The 17,873-nt window shown below is 38.3% G+C and overlaps 1 protein-coding gene across 1 annotated transcript; it reads left to right on the top strand.

Annotated features, from left to right (window-relative positions):
• Positions 1–6: 6 nt before the first annotated feature.
• On the top strand, positions 7–15,066 carry CNGA1 (cyclic nucleotide gated channel subunit alpha 1). The gene is made up of 7 exons (XM_061445190.1): positions 7–250; positions 10,262–10,385; positions 10,691–10,753; positions 11,261–11,362; positions 12,268–12,375; positions 12,523–12,629; positions 13,430–15,066. The coding sequence occupies exons 1-7, from the start codon at positions 7–9 to the stop codon at positions 14,851–14,853; spliced, it is 2,172 nt and encodes a 723-aa protein (XP_061301174.1). The 3' UTR covers positions 14,854–15,066.
• The last annotated feature ends 2,807 nt before the right edge of the window (positions 15,067–17,873 follow it).

Below are 17,873 nucleotides of genomic sequence, written 5' to 3'. Positions count from 1 at the left end.
TGCCCCATGGCTGCGGGGTGCCCCGTCTGCGGGTTCCGCAGCGGCGCAGGCGGTAGCGGCAGCGGCTCCGCCCGCCCGCCCGAGCGCGGGCCGCACCTGGGCGCGCCCCGCTCCCCGCCCCGCGGCCCCCGGCGCGGCGGCCGAAGGTGGGGGTGGCATCCCCAGCACGTCTGCGGGCGCGTCCAGACGGAACACGGGCACGCAGGTCTCCGGAGTGACTCCGAACAGGCTTTGCTTTGTATAAAGCCTTGTAAGGTCCCAGCTCTCACCTGGGGAGTTATGTAATGCCAATCCCACCTGAATGCTGAATCCAAAGGAACGCGCTGTCTGCTGCGGTATTGAGTCAGTATTTGAGACTGTTGTAAGTTTCTATGGATTTAATTTTCCTCCCCTTCACACCTGGGAGAAGAGGTGAGCACGATGGGCTGCCTGCACTAGCCTTGACAGCTGCCTCTGCAGGCAGGCAAGGGGACCCTTGGCCAGGGTGGCCCAGCTTCGTAGAACCTGGGTTAACTCCCTGATGTTGAACAGGCTCTAGGGTGTCGAAAGAAACAATTATCTTTATTACCCAATCCATACTTTCGAGGTAGAAGTCTAAGCCCTTGTTTTAGCATGGTTAAGTGAAATACATATACAAAATATATGGCTTAATAAACCATTACATGCTAACCTGGGGTTGCCCAGCAAACTTCCTGGGATAGTAGACTTTCGGCATGCACAAGAGCTTCCCAAACTGAAGCCAAACCAAGCTGCAGATTTGAAACATCTCCACAGTGCACCGCAAGGCCAAGCCATCTTGAGACCAGCAGGGCTGTAACCATGCTTTGCAGTGCAGCACCTAAATTAATCACCTTTGCTTCAGAAAAGTGTTAGCTCTGGTGCAGACTGGTGAAATACGCTGACAGTGTCAGCAAAATAACTTGGGTTTCCCTGCCTTAGGCATCCTTGACTTTGCAGTCCTGGGGTTAAACCAAGAGCTCTTGCTGACCTTCTGGTCAGGGCTTCACTGCCGTGTGGTACCCAGAACAACAGTACAGAGAGACACCACAGCTAACGCTTCTTCAGGTCTGCCTCTGTAAGGCTAACTCCTTTAGCAGACCATGGACATCAAAGTATTTTTTTATTAATGAATAAAATATTTAACGAAAGATACAGGTTGATAGACATACTTCATATGTATACTTTATTGATGATTAGTACTTTTCATACTCAACTTGTTTTAAAGAACTTTGAGACAATGTCAGGAAGGATAGAACTACATAAAAGTAATTTATCAACATTGGTATATTTTCTTTAATTTGGATGATATGTAAAGGACAAATGGGAAAGAAAATAAAGTCTTGATATACAATCTTATCATCTGACATAAAAAAGATGATAGTTTACCATTCAAAGTAGCAGCTCTGACTGATTTCGTATAATGCCTGAATCATCAGTTAATGCAAATCAGCACAGCTCCATTTATTTCAGGAGAGCCATGCCAGCTACGGCTCTTGTGTATGAAGCCTTTTGTGTATGAAGTAACAATATGCAAGTACTAACAGTCAGAGTTATTTTTTTGTGGCACTTCCCATTTCTCCAAAAGAGAAATAAGGATGTTATGAAACCCTGCTATGCCTTTTTTGTTATTACAGTATTTTTGTTTTCCATCACATGTATGGAAAATGCAGGAGACGTTATCATTCTGTTACTTATGCAATGAATGAAAGATTTGCTGAAACTGTTAAGCAAGCCCTGAATTTAATCATTGGTTTTCAACAACAACAGAAGCACTGCTTATCTAGTCAACTTTATACTTTTACATTGATACATAGAATAGTAATTGGAAACCACATTTTTATACCTTAATAAAACCCATCTTCTCTCTGCATTAGCCGTGAATGACTTACTTAAAGTTTGTGTGACTTCCTGGCTTTGTGATAAATTCTTTAATTTGGGGGAGGGGGATTTTTTTTCTCATACATGTATACATTGAGTTCCTTATATCTTATTATGCAGTATTTAATAATATAATTTTAAACACTGAAGATGATAACAGGTTTCACCACAGTGAGAAAAACTGTTCACCATGCAGCTAGTCCACGTGTAGACATGAAAAAAGATCTATTTATTAGTTACAAAAGCTGCTTACAACATTCTGAAGTCCTGCGACCATTGTTCAGCTTCCCTGTTCTGCATTACTCTTCTCTGCCTGCAGTCGCTGCTACCCGACAGGGTCCAAACATGAGCTCCGTTCAATAGCACAGCTACAGATGGGTTTATTACCTGTGCTGGCACACGGCCACATGAAAATTACTGAGCTAGATTTGAGAGTGCAGCTCTGTCCATGGGAACACCACCTGCCCCCAACGCTGGTGATTTAGTGTAGACATGCAGGAGCAACTGAGGCAAAAAGGGGTGCCTCTGCATTGCAGTTCGTTACGATTAGATTGCTGTGCTCTCTGTGAAGAGATTAATCCTATACTTTTTGCCTTAAAAATGCCCAGATAGTGCCACCTTAACTCCTAATTTACTTCAATGAATGAAAGACAATCAAGGCTAGATATATCAAACCTATTTTAACTACAGAGCATTTTCTACCACTGTTATCAGTGACAATATCATATATTGACGATTTTCTTTTTAGTAGAACTAATCTCAGTTGAATCACCTTTTGTAAGTGTAAACATTTCAGCACCATTGTTGTGTGCAACCAAGTCACATTTCTTATGTTATTAGCTTGAAATAAAATTCTGCTAAACAGAAATCCTAACTAGCTCAGAACTACTGGCACTCCAGCAGGAACACCACAATTATTCTTTATCCCAATCATATTATTGAATGAAGTTCTATTTTTTTTTCCATGGAGTTTTCTGATGGGCCAGTCCCCCTGTTTCTTGCAGATTCCAGATTAGGAGGAGAAGAGACATCTGAAGCTACCCCAGTCTGGGTAGCACAAGGCCAGCCTCATTGCATGTTCAGCTCAGGGCACACAAGTAACTGTTGGGCATGGCCAGACATAGCACTTGTCCTGTCCACAGACATTTCAGGAGTGCTAATCATAGAATCATAGAATTGTTAGGGTTGGAAAGGACCTTAAGATCATCTAGTTCCAATCCCCCTGCCGTGGGCAGGGGCACCTTACACTAAATCATATCACCCAAGGCCTCGTCCAACCTGGCCTTGAACACTGCCAGGGATGGAGCATTCACAACCTCCCTGGGCAACCTATTCCAGTGCCTCACCACCCTAACAGGAAAGAATTTCCTCCTTATATCCAACCTAAACTTCCCCTGTTTAAATTTTAACCTGTTACCCCTTGTCCTGTCACTACAGTCTCTAATGAAGAGTCCCTCTCCAGCATCCCTATAGGCCCCCTTCAGATACTGGAAGGCTGCTATGAGGTCTCCACGCAGCCTTCTCTTCTCCAGGCTGAACAGCCCCAACTTCCTCATCCCTTTTCAGAGTAGTCATGCAAAAACTGGAAGATGCTGTTAAAAGGCTTTGACATAGTCTTTTAGCATGTTGTGTGGTGCTGTACTGCGTGCCAGATAGCACTCACGACCAGAGAAGGCTTGAAGTCTATCCAGTACTTTCCAATTCCAGTCTTGTCTGCATATGGAATCTAACACACCAGCACACATCTTGAGTTGCTTCTACTTCTTCCCTTTCCATCAAGAACCCATTTTGAGATAAAGACATGGTGTTCTCCCTAGTTGAGTACTTATTTGAATCTAAGCTTTTAAAATTAATATGCTCATTACCTAAGTTTGTCCCCAAAAGTTAAATACATATTCATGTATAGTGTGATATTATTTTTTTTTGACAGCTTCATACTTCCATCTAGTCCTAGAAAGTACTGAAAGAGCATGTTATCCAGATGTGACATGAAGAATATTTTGATTTTGACTGACATTTTCAGCAATCTCTTTACTACTTTCTGAATTGGACTTTTGAAAAATTATGTTTGACTAAATATACATGGAGTGAAAGTTCCAGATTAAAGTAAAATGTCCATGAGGATTGTTGGTGAGCTAAGAAATGCTTCAATGTGCTTTCCCAGGGCAGATCCATTTTACAATAAAGTGAAAATACAGTACCACCTACTGGCGGAGATACTGTTCGCACTGAAGGGTTTCCAGCCACCAGGCAATTGTGCTTCCATGACACTAAATTCCTATAAACACCAGTCTACCCAGAAGAGTATTAAATAAGCCAGAAGCCCTGGAGCCTTCTCAACTACAGCACTTCCGACATGACATTCACTTCAGAAATCACATCAGCACTAGAAAAGATAGAATACTATTTGCAGAAAATAAGCATGCCAAAACTGTGGTCCCAATTTAAACACTCATCTGTGTACGCAGCTACAACACAGTAAGCTGAAAGGCAATGTTGTACATTAAAACCTGATTATTTATAAATAAATACATATGTATAATGTATCCAGTGGTTTTGTTATTGGTGTCTGAAACTAAAGGTAGCTTTGATAGGATTGAGAAGAATTACAGATGATGACAAAGCAAGAGACAGAAATAAGATTAAAGCTGGCCTAGTAAACAATAATCCACTAGGGCGGTCATTCTCCCATCAGTCAAGGTTACTTCACTGGAATATGGAATGACAGGAAAAATATCTGTGAAAAAGACATTGATGCTAAACTAATGTAATTATAAGGGAAGTCAATGACAACTATGTAATTGCCTTTTAAAGGGAGGCAGAATTAAGACCACTGCGTTGAGCTCACCCAGAATTTGTCCTGCAAACTTCTTGCAAGTAAGTGATATCCTGGCCCCTGTCAGACAAGGAACTGGTTCTGGCCCAGTAGGAGTCATCCTCCTCCGTTTGAGAACTTCTTTGAAAAATTCCCCAGTAAATCAAATAATAAAAAATAAGTTAGAGTTGCTTTACAGGTTGGCTTATTTCAAAAGAAAACTAACTGTTCTCCACCAGAGTCAAGAGGTGTATCACCTCTCTTGTAGTTTGCACCAGGTTGAGAGACACAACATAGACTTGCCTGGCTTGGCTGGTTATCTAAAGCTTTCAGACAAAGGTATCCACCAAATTCAGGAGTTTAAGACTGCAAACCAGGCAAAAATCTGTGAGAGTGACAGAAGTAAAACTGATTCTGATTCAATACAAGTTGGATGCAGTGGTCTTCCAAGCTTCCTTCTGTATCTATGATTCTAGGATGGAAGCTGTATTTCAGCCCTTCAAAGACAACTGTGAAACCATATGCCAGGATTTAGGTTGTTCACTTCGTTGTCTATTTGTTATGTTGGATACCTTTTTGGTACATTTGTATACCTGGCTTCCACTGGGCACAATGTAATGCATTTCCTCATTGCCCATTACTGGCATTTTTTAAATATTTTTTATTCTTTATGTTTCAAATGTGTATTCAAATGTGTAGAAAACGAACTATCTTCATGATTGGAAAGTCATAGCAGCAGATATGTCTACTTTGTTTCTATGGTTAGAAGGCTGACCTGTGATACTGAACATCACTTTGGGTTTGTGATTAAATCCATGTGTCAATCCACTTATGAATAACCACCAGGCACCTGGACTGCAAGACTGAAGTTGGTTCATATGAATGCTAATGGCATTGCTTTTGGTTACTGAAACAAACATGTCTTGATCCTTGGATTCCAAGGACTGGACTGCTTTCCTGGATTCTGCCTGTTGTGAAGCAAAGTTAAAAAAACACTTCAGTAATTTTAGCTGTGCCTCAGTTGTGACAAAAATACAATTTCAAATTTGAACATTCACTCCTTTTGATGCTTAAAATTCTTGGTTACTGGATTTCACCCTCAGCAATTTTTTGTTGTTTGTTTGGGTTTTTTTCCCCAATTTCCCCAAATGGGCCATGTAAAACATGCCAGATTAAAAAATCAGTCACTCAAGCTCCTGAGAGATCAATTTTCTTTATTCTTACGTATCCAGAAGTGAATGCTGAGGTATGCAAATTCCTTTCTCAATACGCTGGGATCCTCTTGGTGGCTTTTTTGACAGTGTGGCCAGACAGATGAACCCTTGCACATTTCTAATGCAGGAGGACTGCAGCTACTTTGCAAACCATTTTGCAAAGTCGTAATCCATACCAAGATTAGTTCAGTGTCTTAAAACTTCATCATCATGGCATTTTCCACTAAATACATATTCACAATTCATGGGCTTTTTAAAACAGCAAAAATGGTAATGTAAAAGTTATGTTAAATTACTTAAGAACTTCCAGTAGTTTAAAATGGTATTTCCTATTATTCATCAATATGATAAATAAATTAAAATAAACAGAAAATTCCCATTTATGTTGTTTTATCAATTCTAGTAAAGACCTGTTACTACTGTAAAAAAGCATCTGCAATATTAAGAAAATGGTCCAGCAGACAATACTTAATATACAGTAATTTACAACAATATTTATTTTTTTATTATTTTTTAATACTGTTAATACAGTATAGCAGTATTTTTTAATACCGTTTAAGATAGTCTAGCACAGAGTATGTTTCATTATTTGTCACTTTTTGTGCCTGCTGATAGGGCTAGTAAGCTTCTGCTCCAGTGAGGGATAATACTGTCTGCCACTGTCACTTTCATCTCTCTCTAAATCTCAAAATCCATCACTAGGTTGAGGAAATCTTCCTCTAACAGCCATGTCCTTCCTTGGAATAATTGAGAGAACTGCACATGGGACTGGCTGCTTGAGAAATCCATCAATAAGGGATTTATTTATGAAATGTTGATTATATTTAGCTTTTCGTGGTGGCTCTGCTTATGTAGTAAGGAAACCTGGCTGATTTAAAGGACTGAAATTGCTGTTAGAAGCAACAGATTACATTCCCAAGGTAAGCATGCACACTGATGGAACTGCTTATTGTAGAACTGCTAAGGACTCTTTGCATGTTAGGAAGAGAGATTTTGCTGTAGCACACTGCAGATTTTAATGTTAATTAAGATTTTTTGCTGCTTTTTGTGAAGAAAACCATAGTTCTTTATATGGTACAAAATTCTGTTCTTGGATATCCTTATTTAAAGCATTTTCTCTCCAGATATAATGACCAGAGAAGTAAATATGATGGGACAGTAAGAATGTGAGAAATAGCTAAAATAAAAGAGAGGAAGAGATGGAAACCAATCTTCCATTCACTACAATACTGTAAAAGATTAATACTGCTTACCTTTTCTTGCACCCCTAATGATTTTGATATGTAGTAATGAATATAGTTAGGGTTTAGGTCATAATGTTGGAAAACTCAGTTGTTTATCATAGCAGTCACATTTAAAAATCCAAGATGGTAAAAGGAAGTTTTTACTGCGATGATACAGTAAAAACAATATGGTAAAAATCTAAAATACCTCTAAAGCAGGCATTTATTTTTACTACCTTTCAAACTTACTACCTAAATTCGATAATGTGAAAATAAACATTGGACTACTACAATAAAAGCTGTATAACAATTTGTTGCAATGTATCAGTTTAAGAAAAATATGTGTGACTGCAGAATAGGAAATATGGTAGTGACCCAATTTAGTAAAAAGCATCTGAATACTGTTTGAAAACCCCCTATAATACAATTTAAAAATGCATTAAGGTGAGTTCTGGACCCACTGAGTTTAACAGGACATTTTGTATTGTTCTCAGTGTCAGGATTTTGTCACACAGAGGCTGTAACAAGGTAACCGCAGTCCCCAAACCATCAGCAAATACTGTGTATGTTGCATCAGGCACATGCCACATTAACATTTTTGTGTCTTAGACTCAAGAATTTCTAAACCCTCCACAGTTTGCTTTGAGACTCATGGAATTCGAAGATATTCTTGTGCTACATATCCTGACTCACTGACGAGGGAAACAGCCCAGTGCAGCAGTCACCTGAGCCTGACATTAAAATTTAGTATTTTGAGACCCACAGGGTAGTAAATACTTCCAGTTTCATTTGATGCTTCAAGTGCCTCAGTAAGATGAATTTTCCAGTCTTGCCCCAGATGGCATCTCATCTTTCCCAGCAAGTTCTACAAGGACAGCTGCAAAGATGGCTTCCACAGCTCCATCAGCAGAACACAAAGCACCTCACTGCGCTTTCACTTACAACAGACACTAATGGAGGTGGGGGGAATCTGTTTATTTGCAAAAAGGTACAGAAAAATCCTCTTTGCCTGAAGAACAGGAAAATGTAGAGGATAAAGATTTTTCCTCAGCCTCCCGGCTACACACTCTGGATGTGTGTGGATTTGTGGACATGTCCTGTTTTACCATACTTTTCATCATCTTTAATCTCTGGTACATCTGCAGATCACTGTGTCTGGATAGCACAAAGTCAAAGACTTTTTTTTTTTTCTTTTTCCTCTTGAAACTAAAGAAGATTCAAAGAGCAAAGATAAGCATGAAAAATGAGTGCCTATATAGAAATAATGGCACTGGGAGTCCTAATGTGAGCTGACTGGTTTAGAGCCTACTCTGTTGGAGGAATGATTTCCCTTGAGGCGAATATGTTTACATTTGTCTGGTGCTGATTGACTGGAAGTGGCTGGACACAGCTTTATTTTGCACCATTATTTGTGAGCTCTGCAGACTTCAGCGTGGCTCTGTGGAGGATATAGCTTAAAGCAAGATGGAATTTTGTGTGCCAGCATTAGCGAAGCTTTCAGAACACCTGTAAGCAGATTTAAAGCTGCTTAATTCAACCTGGCATACTTTAAGTCTCCACACTTTCAAACACAATTTATCCTTGGTGTAAGTCTGTGGGAACCCTGTTAACAGCTTTTAGGCTCATGGTGAATCTAGCCTAATGTTCACTATGTCTTAGAATCTTTTTATTCAACATCTTAAACCTGCTCCTTGCTCTTAAGCATTTAAAGACTGAGCAGCAATTCTGGAGTGCATTTAGAGCTATTTGTGGAAAAACACATCTTAATCTTCAATCTTTATCTTTCTGTTTTGTAGAATGTTGTATATTATCATAGAATCATAGAACGGTTTGGGTTGAAAGGGACCTTAAATATCATCTAGTTCCAACTCCCTGCCATGGGGAGAGACACCTTCCACTTAAAGTCCCATCCAATGTGGCCTTGAACACTTCCAGGGTGGGGGCATCCACCATTCATAACCGATGGCTGCTGCATGACTGCTGGGAACATGGGTTTTCCTCTCCTATTCCTGTAGAGGAATATTTTTTATTTCATTGACTAATAAGGAAAAGTCAGGTAACTCTGGCAGTAATATGGCAGCTGTAACATCCTGCTTCTCTTTTGCAGTATGCTTGACCACAGAATGTAAGTGCCTCCTTTAAGGTTGATTCATTCTATGGCATTTGACTTCACTTATCAGTGGTACAGCCACTCATTTGACAGTTTGTAGCTTACATACATCCCTATACTCTGATTTCACATGCACAGGGATATTGTTACTACCATGGATAGCATCTGTTTCATAATTCCATCAAAATTGCCCTGTCAAAAGCAGATCACACTTGTTGACACGATTCATACCTGCAGAGTTGACAGTCTCATTGACGAGAAGGTATAACTGACAAAATTGTAAGAATAGTACCAAAAGGGAGAGCAGAAGTTAATTACTCTAGTAATAGAAAGACTGTGCATTAGAATGTACTACATTAGTTATGTACTCCATATATTTTCAGTTTTGAATACTGAGATGAACAAAACAGACATGAACAGCCACTAGCATTTCTATTTATGTATTTATATACTATATGGTTTATGAGTAAGGAGACTCTACTACACAAGTCAACTTTCTACTTACAGAAAGTACTCTTTGCTCTCAACAGAGTACAGATGTCAGGTATCAGATATCCTGACATTTCTTTGGACATAAAATCAGTGGATGTTTCCTAGTCTGGTTTTCAGGATATCATCTCTGCATTAATCTGTTTATCCATCTTGATACGGTGTTCAACTTTTGGTTCAAAACCAAATGAAATGGCAGTAGATGTTTCAAACACAGTTGTCTAAATATTTTCAAACTATATGTTCAGACTAAAGAGAAAGACTTAAATGAATGGTTCCTCTAAGAGAAAGATGTGTTTTACATTCTCTTTAGCAGTAGCTGCCTGTGCTTCAACACACTGAAGCACACAGTGCCCTTTCTTGTCTTTTGGGAATGTTATGGGAGAAAGGAAACTGAAAATACTGTCGCTGGGTTTAGGGGAAGAAAGGATATAAAGGATTCATCTATAGGAAAAACATTGCTTGTTACTTGTGATAGTTCTGAAATTACTTGATTCTTTTTTTTTTAATCAGTCTTCTTCAATTACCCAAGGTAAGACAAACTTCACCATGAGGGTAGGAGTGATTGAGACCCATTACTCCCATTCAATTGTTCCCAGTGTGGTAGTGCAAGACACCAGTGAGGATCCTAAACCGACAGACAAAAGGGAAAACAGGTATGTTAAATGTACTGTTTTGTGTCTGGGTTTTATTCTGTGATAATTTGAATAGGATTAACTAAGCACAGGCACTTGCCATCATCTAATTTTTTTTACCCTCTAATAAAGTTGTTAAGATTATGATATGTTATTTACTGTAAATATTTAGGAGATTAAAATCTGGGCTCTTGCAATTTCCTTAGATACCTTAGCCCATGATTAAAATGGTGAGAAACAGTCTGTGACAATATTGATTAAATATTTTTGGTTTTCTTTGTATTTCAGCAGATATCATGTAACTCTGTTGTTTTGCTATTCCCCAGGCAATGGTATCTACCCAGTGCATTTGCACAGTACAATATTAACAACAATAGTAATAAAGGCGAGTAAGTATCTTTGCCATTTCATAAAATGAGAGTACTGCAATATTGTTTGTTTAAGCAGCAATGAAGGGGATTGACATATGTTTAATAAGGTCTTTGTAAAGTTATGACGTTTAACTAATCCCAAAAGAGATTGCACGTACATTTTAACTTCATACACATCAATTATGATGATCATTCTCAATACTAAAGTTATTGGTATTACATCTACTAATTTAAAATAAAAGTAATGCTACATGAGTACAGTAAGCAAAACAGTTCTGAAGGCCAAACACTGAGTATAATGTTATCCTTACTGAATTCAGATGACTCAAATCTGGAAGCAAGAGGTATGTGCATCCCATGACCCTATCATATTTTTCTTTTCCTTAGGGAGGAGAAGAAAAAAAAAAAAGAAAAGAAGAGGTAAGACAAAGACTAATACTGCTACTATTTCTAAGATATTTAATCTCTTTCCAAATACATTTTAACTTAGTCTGTAACAACTGAAAATGTAAATCTATTTCTTAGCAAGTCAGAAAGAAAAAAGGATGGAGAAACAAAAAAGAACAAGGACAAAAAGGAGAAAAACAAAAATAAAGATAAGTCCAAGAACAAAGAAAATAAAGAAGAGTAAGTATTTTTCATTCAAGTCCTGCTGTTAGTCTAACAAAATCGCTTTTTATGTAAAATCAAATCCATTCATGGACATCCTGTGCTTGTGAATGAGCGTTCAGACTCCTGCTCTCCCTAGAGTAGATCTGTTTTGATTTAACTTCATTTGGACAACAGAAATATGCACGTGTGGAATTGGTCTGAAAAAAAAAGTCAAGAAAATTCTTGTATTGTGATTATCAAATATTCTTTGGATAACACCCTGAAGCAAAAGGTGTGCCAGTGTAAAGCAATCTCTTCCACACATAAGGGTACCTACATCAAGTAAATTCTTGCCTTATCTTCTGTTTGGTGAATTCAAAATTTTCTCGCCAAGGAAGAGAAACTTAAAATAATGCAGTAGGAACTTTAGTTGTATGATTTCATGTTCTTTGGTTTCTTTATGTAAACTATGCCAATGTTTCATCTCTCTCAGAGCTAGACTTTTCCCAAAGAGAAAGTCATGATTTTTCTCACTTCTTTAAACATGAGTAGTAGCCACATAATCCTTTTATTTTTTTGAAATATGATTAAGTCAATTATCAGATAAGATAGTTAACTGGGTAGGAAACCATTACAAGTAACTTTAAAAGATTGAAATTACATGTGCCACTGTAAACTGAAGTGGGATTGCCAAGATGATTTTGCTCAGCAAAATCTAGATTCTAAAACTTGTATCCTAAGTCACACCTAACAAGCAGCTTCATGTTCTCCATGTATTCAAGCAAGGAAGCTTAACTTTAATAAAGACTGTTTATTTTAAAATAACAATTTCTGGAATACTTCATTCCTCAGAAATTGTTATGTGTATTTTACATCCCTCATTACATCTCCTTTTCTTTGTTTTTTGTTTTGTTTTTTTTTTTTTCCTGACTATCACTTAGGGAGAAGAAAGAGATTTTCATTATTGATCCAGCAGGAAATATGTATTACAATTGGTTGTTTTGCATCACAATGCCTGTCATGTACAACTGGACCATGATTATTGCTAGGTGATGTACTGTTTTAATGACTGCATAAAACTTCTGGCAAATTGTATTGTCCCTAAATAGAATAAGAAATATTTTACTTATTAATGACTTCATGCAAATATTTAATTTTCATTTCATGGTAATTTAATTTTGTCTTTTCCTCTTCAGAGCCTGTTTTGATGAGCTTCAGCATGACTACTTAGTGGTATGGTTTATTATTGACTATGTTTCTGATGTCATCTATATTGCTGACATGTTTGTACGGACAAGAACAGGTAAGTATACTCAATGATTAATTATTCCTCTTCACATATTTATGCCAAGTGGATTCAAATATTTAGAATACTACTACCCTTATTACCTGGGTATCCTTGAGGAGGTGTGATAGTAAAAAAGATACTGAGAGAGATCTCTGAAAGACTGTAATCTGTGACCTGTAAAAATAGGAGAAACTGACATATACATAAAGCCTGAGGTAAGCTAGGCATGAGGTAAGCTAGATACAAGCTGTTCTACCTGCAGCTGCCTCAGCAAGACAAAATTAACATGTGATGTGGCCAAGTGAAAATCAAGGGTTCTGAAGAACTAGCACCTATATCTGGATTCTGTATTTAAGGAGATTCAAATGTTTTCTTGATTTTCAAGACCACTGTGCAAACAAGACATCCAGGTTGCTTCAGATGCAACTGCTTCTTTTAAAATCTTATTCTACCTCCAGAGCTACTAAGCAGATAAACTAAATATGGAACTGGAATTCCCATGTTCAAATTCTTTCCCTGTGGAGTTTTTTTGAGGGTTGTTTTTTTTCTTTTTCAGATGTTCACCATAATAGAAAAGTGGAGGGAAAAAAATCAGTGCTAGAAATGTTTAATTTTCAAAACAATAATTTAGCTGAAGTCAAACCATACTGAACAAAGTCGGATTTTTTGAAATAAGAAATTGTTTATTAAGTCAGAGAAGTTATGTACCATCTGGAATTTGCACTTAAAATATTTTTTGAAGTATATTTGGATTGACATTAAACACAATACAGTTGAAGTTGTAACATTTTTCATTATTTACAATTTGATTTTAGGTTACCTGGAGCAAGGTCTTCTGGTGAAAGAAGAACAAAAGCTTCGAGAGAAATATAAGGCATCTTTTCAATTCAAATTAGATTTTCTGTCAATCATACCAACTGATCTCTTATACTTTAAGTTAGGACTGAATTACCCAGAATTGAGAATAAACAGGCTACTCAGAGTAGCTCGGATGTTTGAATTCTTCCAGCGAACAGAAACAAGGACAAACTACCCAAATATCTTCAGGATCTCTAACCTTGTCATGTACATTGTGATTATTATTCACTGGAATGCCTGTGTGTACTACTCAATCTCAAAAGCCATTGGATTTGGGGCTGACACATGGGTCTACCCCAACACCTCTGACCCTGAATTTGCCCGTCTCATTAGAAAGTATGTCTACAGTCTCTACTGGTCAACACTGACCCTGACTACTATCGGTGAAACACCCCCTCCTGTAAGAGATTCTGAGTATTTCTTTGTGGTCGTCGACTTCTTGGTTGGAGTATTGATTTTTGCTACAATTGTTGGTAACGTGGGCTCCATGATCTCCAACATGAATGCTGCTAGAGCAGAGTTTCAAGCAAGGATTGATGCTATCAAGCAGTATATGCACTTTCGGAATGTGAGTAAAGACATGGAAAAAAGAGTTATAAAGTGGTTTGACTACCTGTGGACAAACAAGAAGGCTGTGGATGAAAGGGAAGTCTTGAAGTATCTGCCAGATAAATTAAGAGCAGAGATTGCAATCAATGTTCACCTGGAAACACTGAAAAAAGTTCGTATTTTTGCAGACTGTGAAGCTGGTCTGTTGGTTGAACTGGTTTTGAAACTCCAGCCACAGGTATACAGTCCTGGAGATTACATTTGCAGAAAAGGAGATATTGGACGAGAGATGTACATTATCAAAGAAGGCAAGCTGGCAGTAGTTGCTGATGATGGAATTACACAATTTGTGGTCCTAAGTGATGGCAGCTATTTTGGAGAAATCAGCATTCTTAATATCAAAGGTAGCAAAGCTGGCAATCGAAGAACAGCCAATATTAAAAGTATCGGATACTCTGACTTGTTTTGTCTGTCTAAAGACGACCTCATGGAGGCTTTAACAGAGTACCCAGATGCGAAGGCTATGCTGGAAGAAAAAGGAAAGCAAATCCTAATGAAAGATGGGTTGCTGGACATTGAAGTTGCAAACTTAGGAAGTGATCCTAAAGATCTGGAAGAGAAAGTCACCTACATGGAAGGAGCAATGGACAGGTTACAAACAAAGTTTGCCAGGTTGTTGGCTGAGTATGACGCTGCACAACAGAAACTGAAAAAAAGACTTACACAAATCGAGAAAATATTGAAGCCAGTTATAGAGCAAGAATTTGCAGACTTGGATCTGCAAGAAGCAGATGCATCCACAGAGAAGCCTGGATTGTCAAAAGCAGAATAAACCACTGAAAGTTGCCAATAAGACTTAGGGTCAAGTCCTGCATGGGGCTGAATACGTTCATTTCTAATCTTTATAGGATCTGACTGTTAATTAGGAAAAATATTTTTTGAGGTAATGTCACTAATTTCCTACAAACAGCACTTATTTGGCAGGTTTTGAGAAGAAAATGAAGAATTGAGAACAAGAATGTAAGGTAACACTTTGGTCTTGCAGAAACAGGTGGTATTATTTGCTAATGTGTTACTTACTCTTTATGTAACTGTCCTATAGCAAATGCATTCAATCTATGTACAGTAATATCCTGTAAATATTAAAAGTTTTGCTGACTATTTTAAAATAATTTCTTTATGTCTACTTATCAAAAGAAGGAAGTTTGCTTACAATTATATTGTTTGAAGTCAATATAGGCATGAACCATGATATTAAATTTGTGTATAAACAAATACATTTTAATATGTATAGATTAACATAAGATGAATTAAGTATGGGATATATGAGTACTGAAGGCTGTAAGATTTGGAAAATATTATTATTTCATTGGGTCCACCTTGGCTGATTTCTTGAAATGTAAGTGGGAAGTTTTAAATTAAATTTAAATTGTTCCAGCAATTTGTTCCAGCAATTTGTTCCAGCAAAGGCTGAAACAGAGAATGGAGAAAACACAACTTCTTGTGAGCATCGTTCTGAAAAATATGGATGACTCAAAATCTAGCTGTTCTTTCCACAATAATAACAAATCCATAGTCTTGAAGACTGTTCTGCTCCATGTAATCATATGACTGCTGAACATGGACTATCAAGTTTTTAAGATCTGTGCTTAAAAATGTTTATGTCCCTAGTGTAGCAGTTGTGGACACTGACAGAGTGCAAGGAGCAGACATAACAGACAGAGGCCAAACTCTCCCTATGGCATCTTCTGTAGATGGGGGGGGGGAGGAAGAACATGACTAAATAGATTATTTTTTTCATTGCTTGATAGGGTATTTCTTTCTTCATAACTACTACTAACATAGTAAAATATATTGTTTCATTTGTCAGATAGATTTTCAACTGCTTTAAAAGCATTATCTCCTTGGATTTTTTTCCCCTAATTTATGTGTTTTTTCATTGGCAAAAATTGGCTTTATTAGTTGTGGTCTCAGCTGGGCATTTTCAGTAGACTATGATCATAGCCACTTAATGTTGGAGAAGTTTGATGACAGGGAGTGAAGAAAGGGATTTCAAGGGATAATTCTGTATTTAGGGCAATTTGGTTATCCTGGGCAATTGTATTTCCACTCTTTATAAATATATATGTAAATGTTACTATTATATATAAGTACACTATTCTTGATAATATTGTTATACTTTCATTCTTCTCCTTAATAAGATGGAGATATTATAAATTGGATCTTTGTACAATGAATTCTTTGCCATCGTTTCATTAAAGACTCTACCTTTGCACACAAGAACAATTGTTATGCTGGCATTTAACTATATTGTGAATGTTGGAGTTTGCAATAAGCATTCTTCTAATTCAGGTCTTGAATATAATTTGCAATTTCTATGGCAGCAGCATCCTGTAGGGCTGTGTCATATTTCACTAAGCACTTAGGAAGCACTTTTCTCCTTTGTTGAAGTTTAAGACTTTGTATTAGAGAAATGTGTGATAAGTTTTAACTAATAAAGGCAGAGATCTATTGTTCATATTTTTTTCTTTTATTGATACTTCAGTCTAACATGAGTTGCAGTCACTAGCTGCCCCTTTCCTGGGAATAAAAACAAGTCTAAACACTACAAAATAAAAGCAAAAACCAGAAGTGAGCTCCAGTAGTTTACTTACTATTTTCAGACACTTTATGATTGGAAATCTGTTATTATTTCACTTGTATAAACACATATTTGCTGAAAAAAAAACCCGCACACCACCAACTCTCTCCTCTCCCCCCAAACCCTGCTAAATGAAGTTCCTTCTGGCACAAGGCATAACAGAAGTGCTGTAAGTACTATATAAGTGTTATAAATATTTATGTTTTATAAAATTTAAAATATTTCAGCTGGCCCCTACTTGTCATATCTCTTCAGGAAGAACACAGGTACCTCAGTATGTATTTTTGTGTAGTAAAACCTAGATATGGTTCAGTGAGGTTTCTAAACAGTCTTTGTGGCTGATATTTAACTCACATGCTCAGAAGAAGGGCTATGAAGAAAACATGTGCAAGAGCTGCACCCTACAGACATAGCTGCCAGAAATTTACTCTGGATACAAGGAGGCTCACGGGACTGGTTTCTGCTCTCTACAACTACCTGGAAGGAGGTTGTAGTGAGCTGTGTGCCAGAGACTTCTCCCAGGCAACAAGCGATGGGACAAGAGGAAATGCTCCATCCCTGGCGGTGTTCAAGGCCACGTTGGATAGAGCCTTGGGCGACACGATTTAGTGTGATGTGTCCCTGGCCATGGCACGGGGGTTGGAACTTGATGGTCTTAAGGTCCTTTCCAACCCTAACTATTCTATGATTCTATGAAATGGGCTGAAGTCGTGCCAGGGGCAGCTTATACAGGGTATTGGGATAAATTCTTCACCAGAAGGGTTCTCAGGCATTGGAACATGCTGTCCACGGAGGTGGTGGAGTCACCACCCCTGGAGATGTTTAAAAGATTATACAGATGTGCTTAGGGACATGGCTTAGTGGTGGACTTAGCAATGCTGGGTTACTGGTTGGACTCGATGATCTTCAAGGTCTTTTCCAACCTAACAATTCAGTGACAGACGTCTGGACCCATTACTTCTGTGGCCAAAGAAGCAGGCAAAAAGAAACCCAAGCATCAGGTAATAGAGGCCCGCAGCCCGTGCACTGTCTCAAACCTACCGGCTACCGGTCACGCCGGTACAGCCATCCCCTCAGGTGACTTCGAGCTCCGTCTCAGTAAAGACTGGGGTCGCCTGTGCCCCGCTGCACACTGGGTGTTGGAGTCCTTTCGCCCCCGCCGCGCGGTGCACGCTGGGAGCTGTAGTCGCGGTGCCGCGGAGCTCACCGAG

Source organism: Pezoporus flaviventris, unplaced genomic scaffold (assembly GCF_033815535.1).
Source record: "Pezoporus flaviventris isolate CSIRO_AGI_PZ_B2104156 unplaced genomic scaffold, CSIRO_AGI_Pfla_v1 ptg000002l, whole genome shotgun sequence".
NCBI classification, from domain to species: domain Eukaryota; kingdom Metazoa; phylum Chordata; class Aves; order Psittaciformes; family Psittacidae; genus Pezoporus; species Pezoporus flaviventris.
This window is presented reverse-complemented; position numbering and strand designations above follow the sequence as displayed.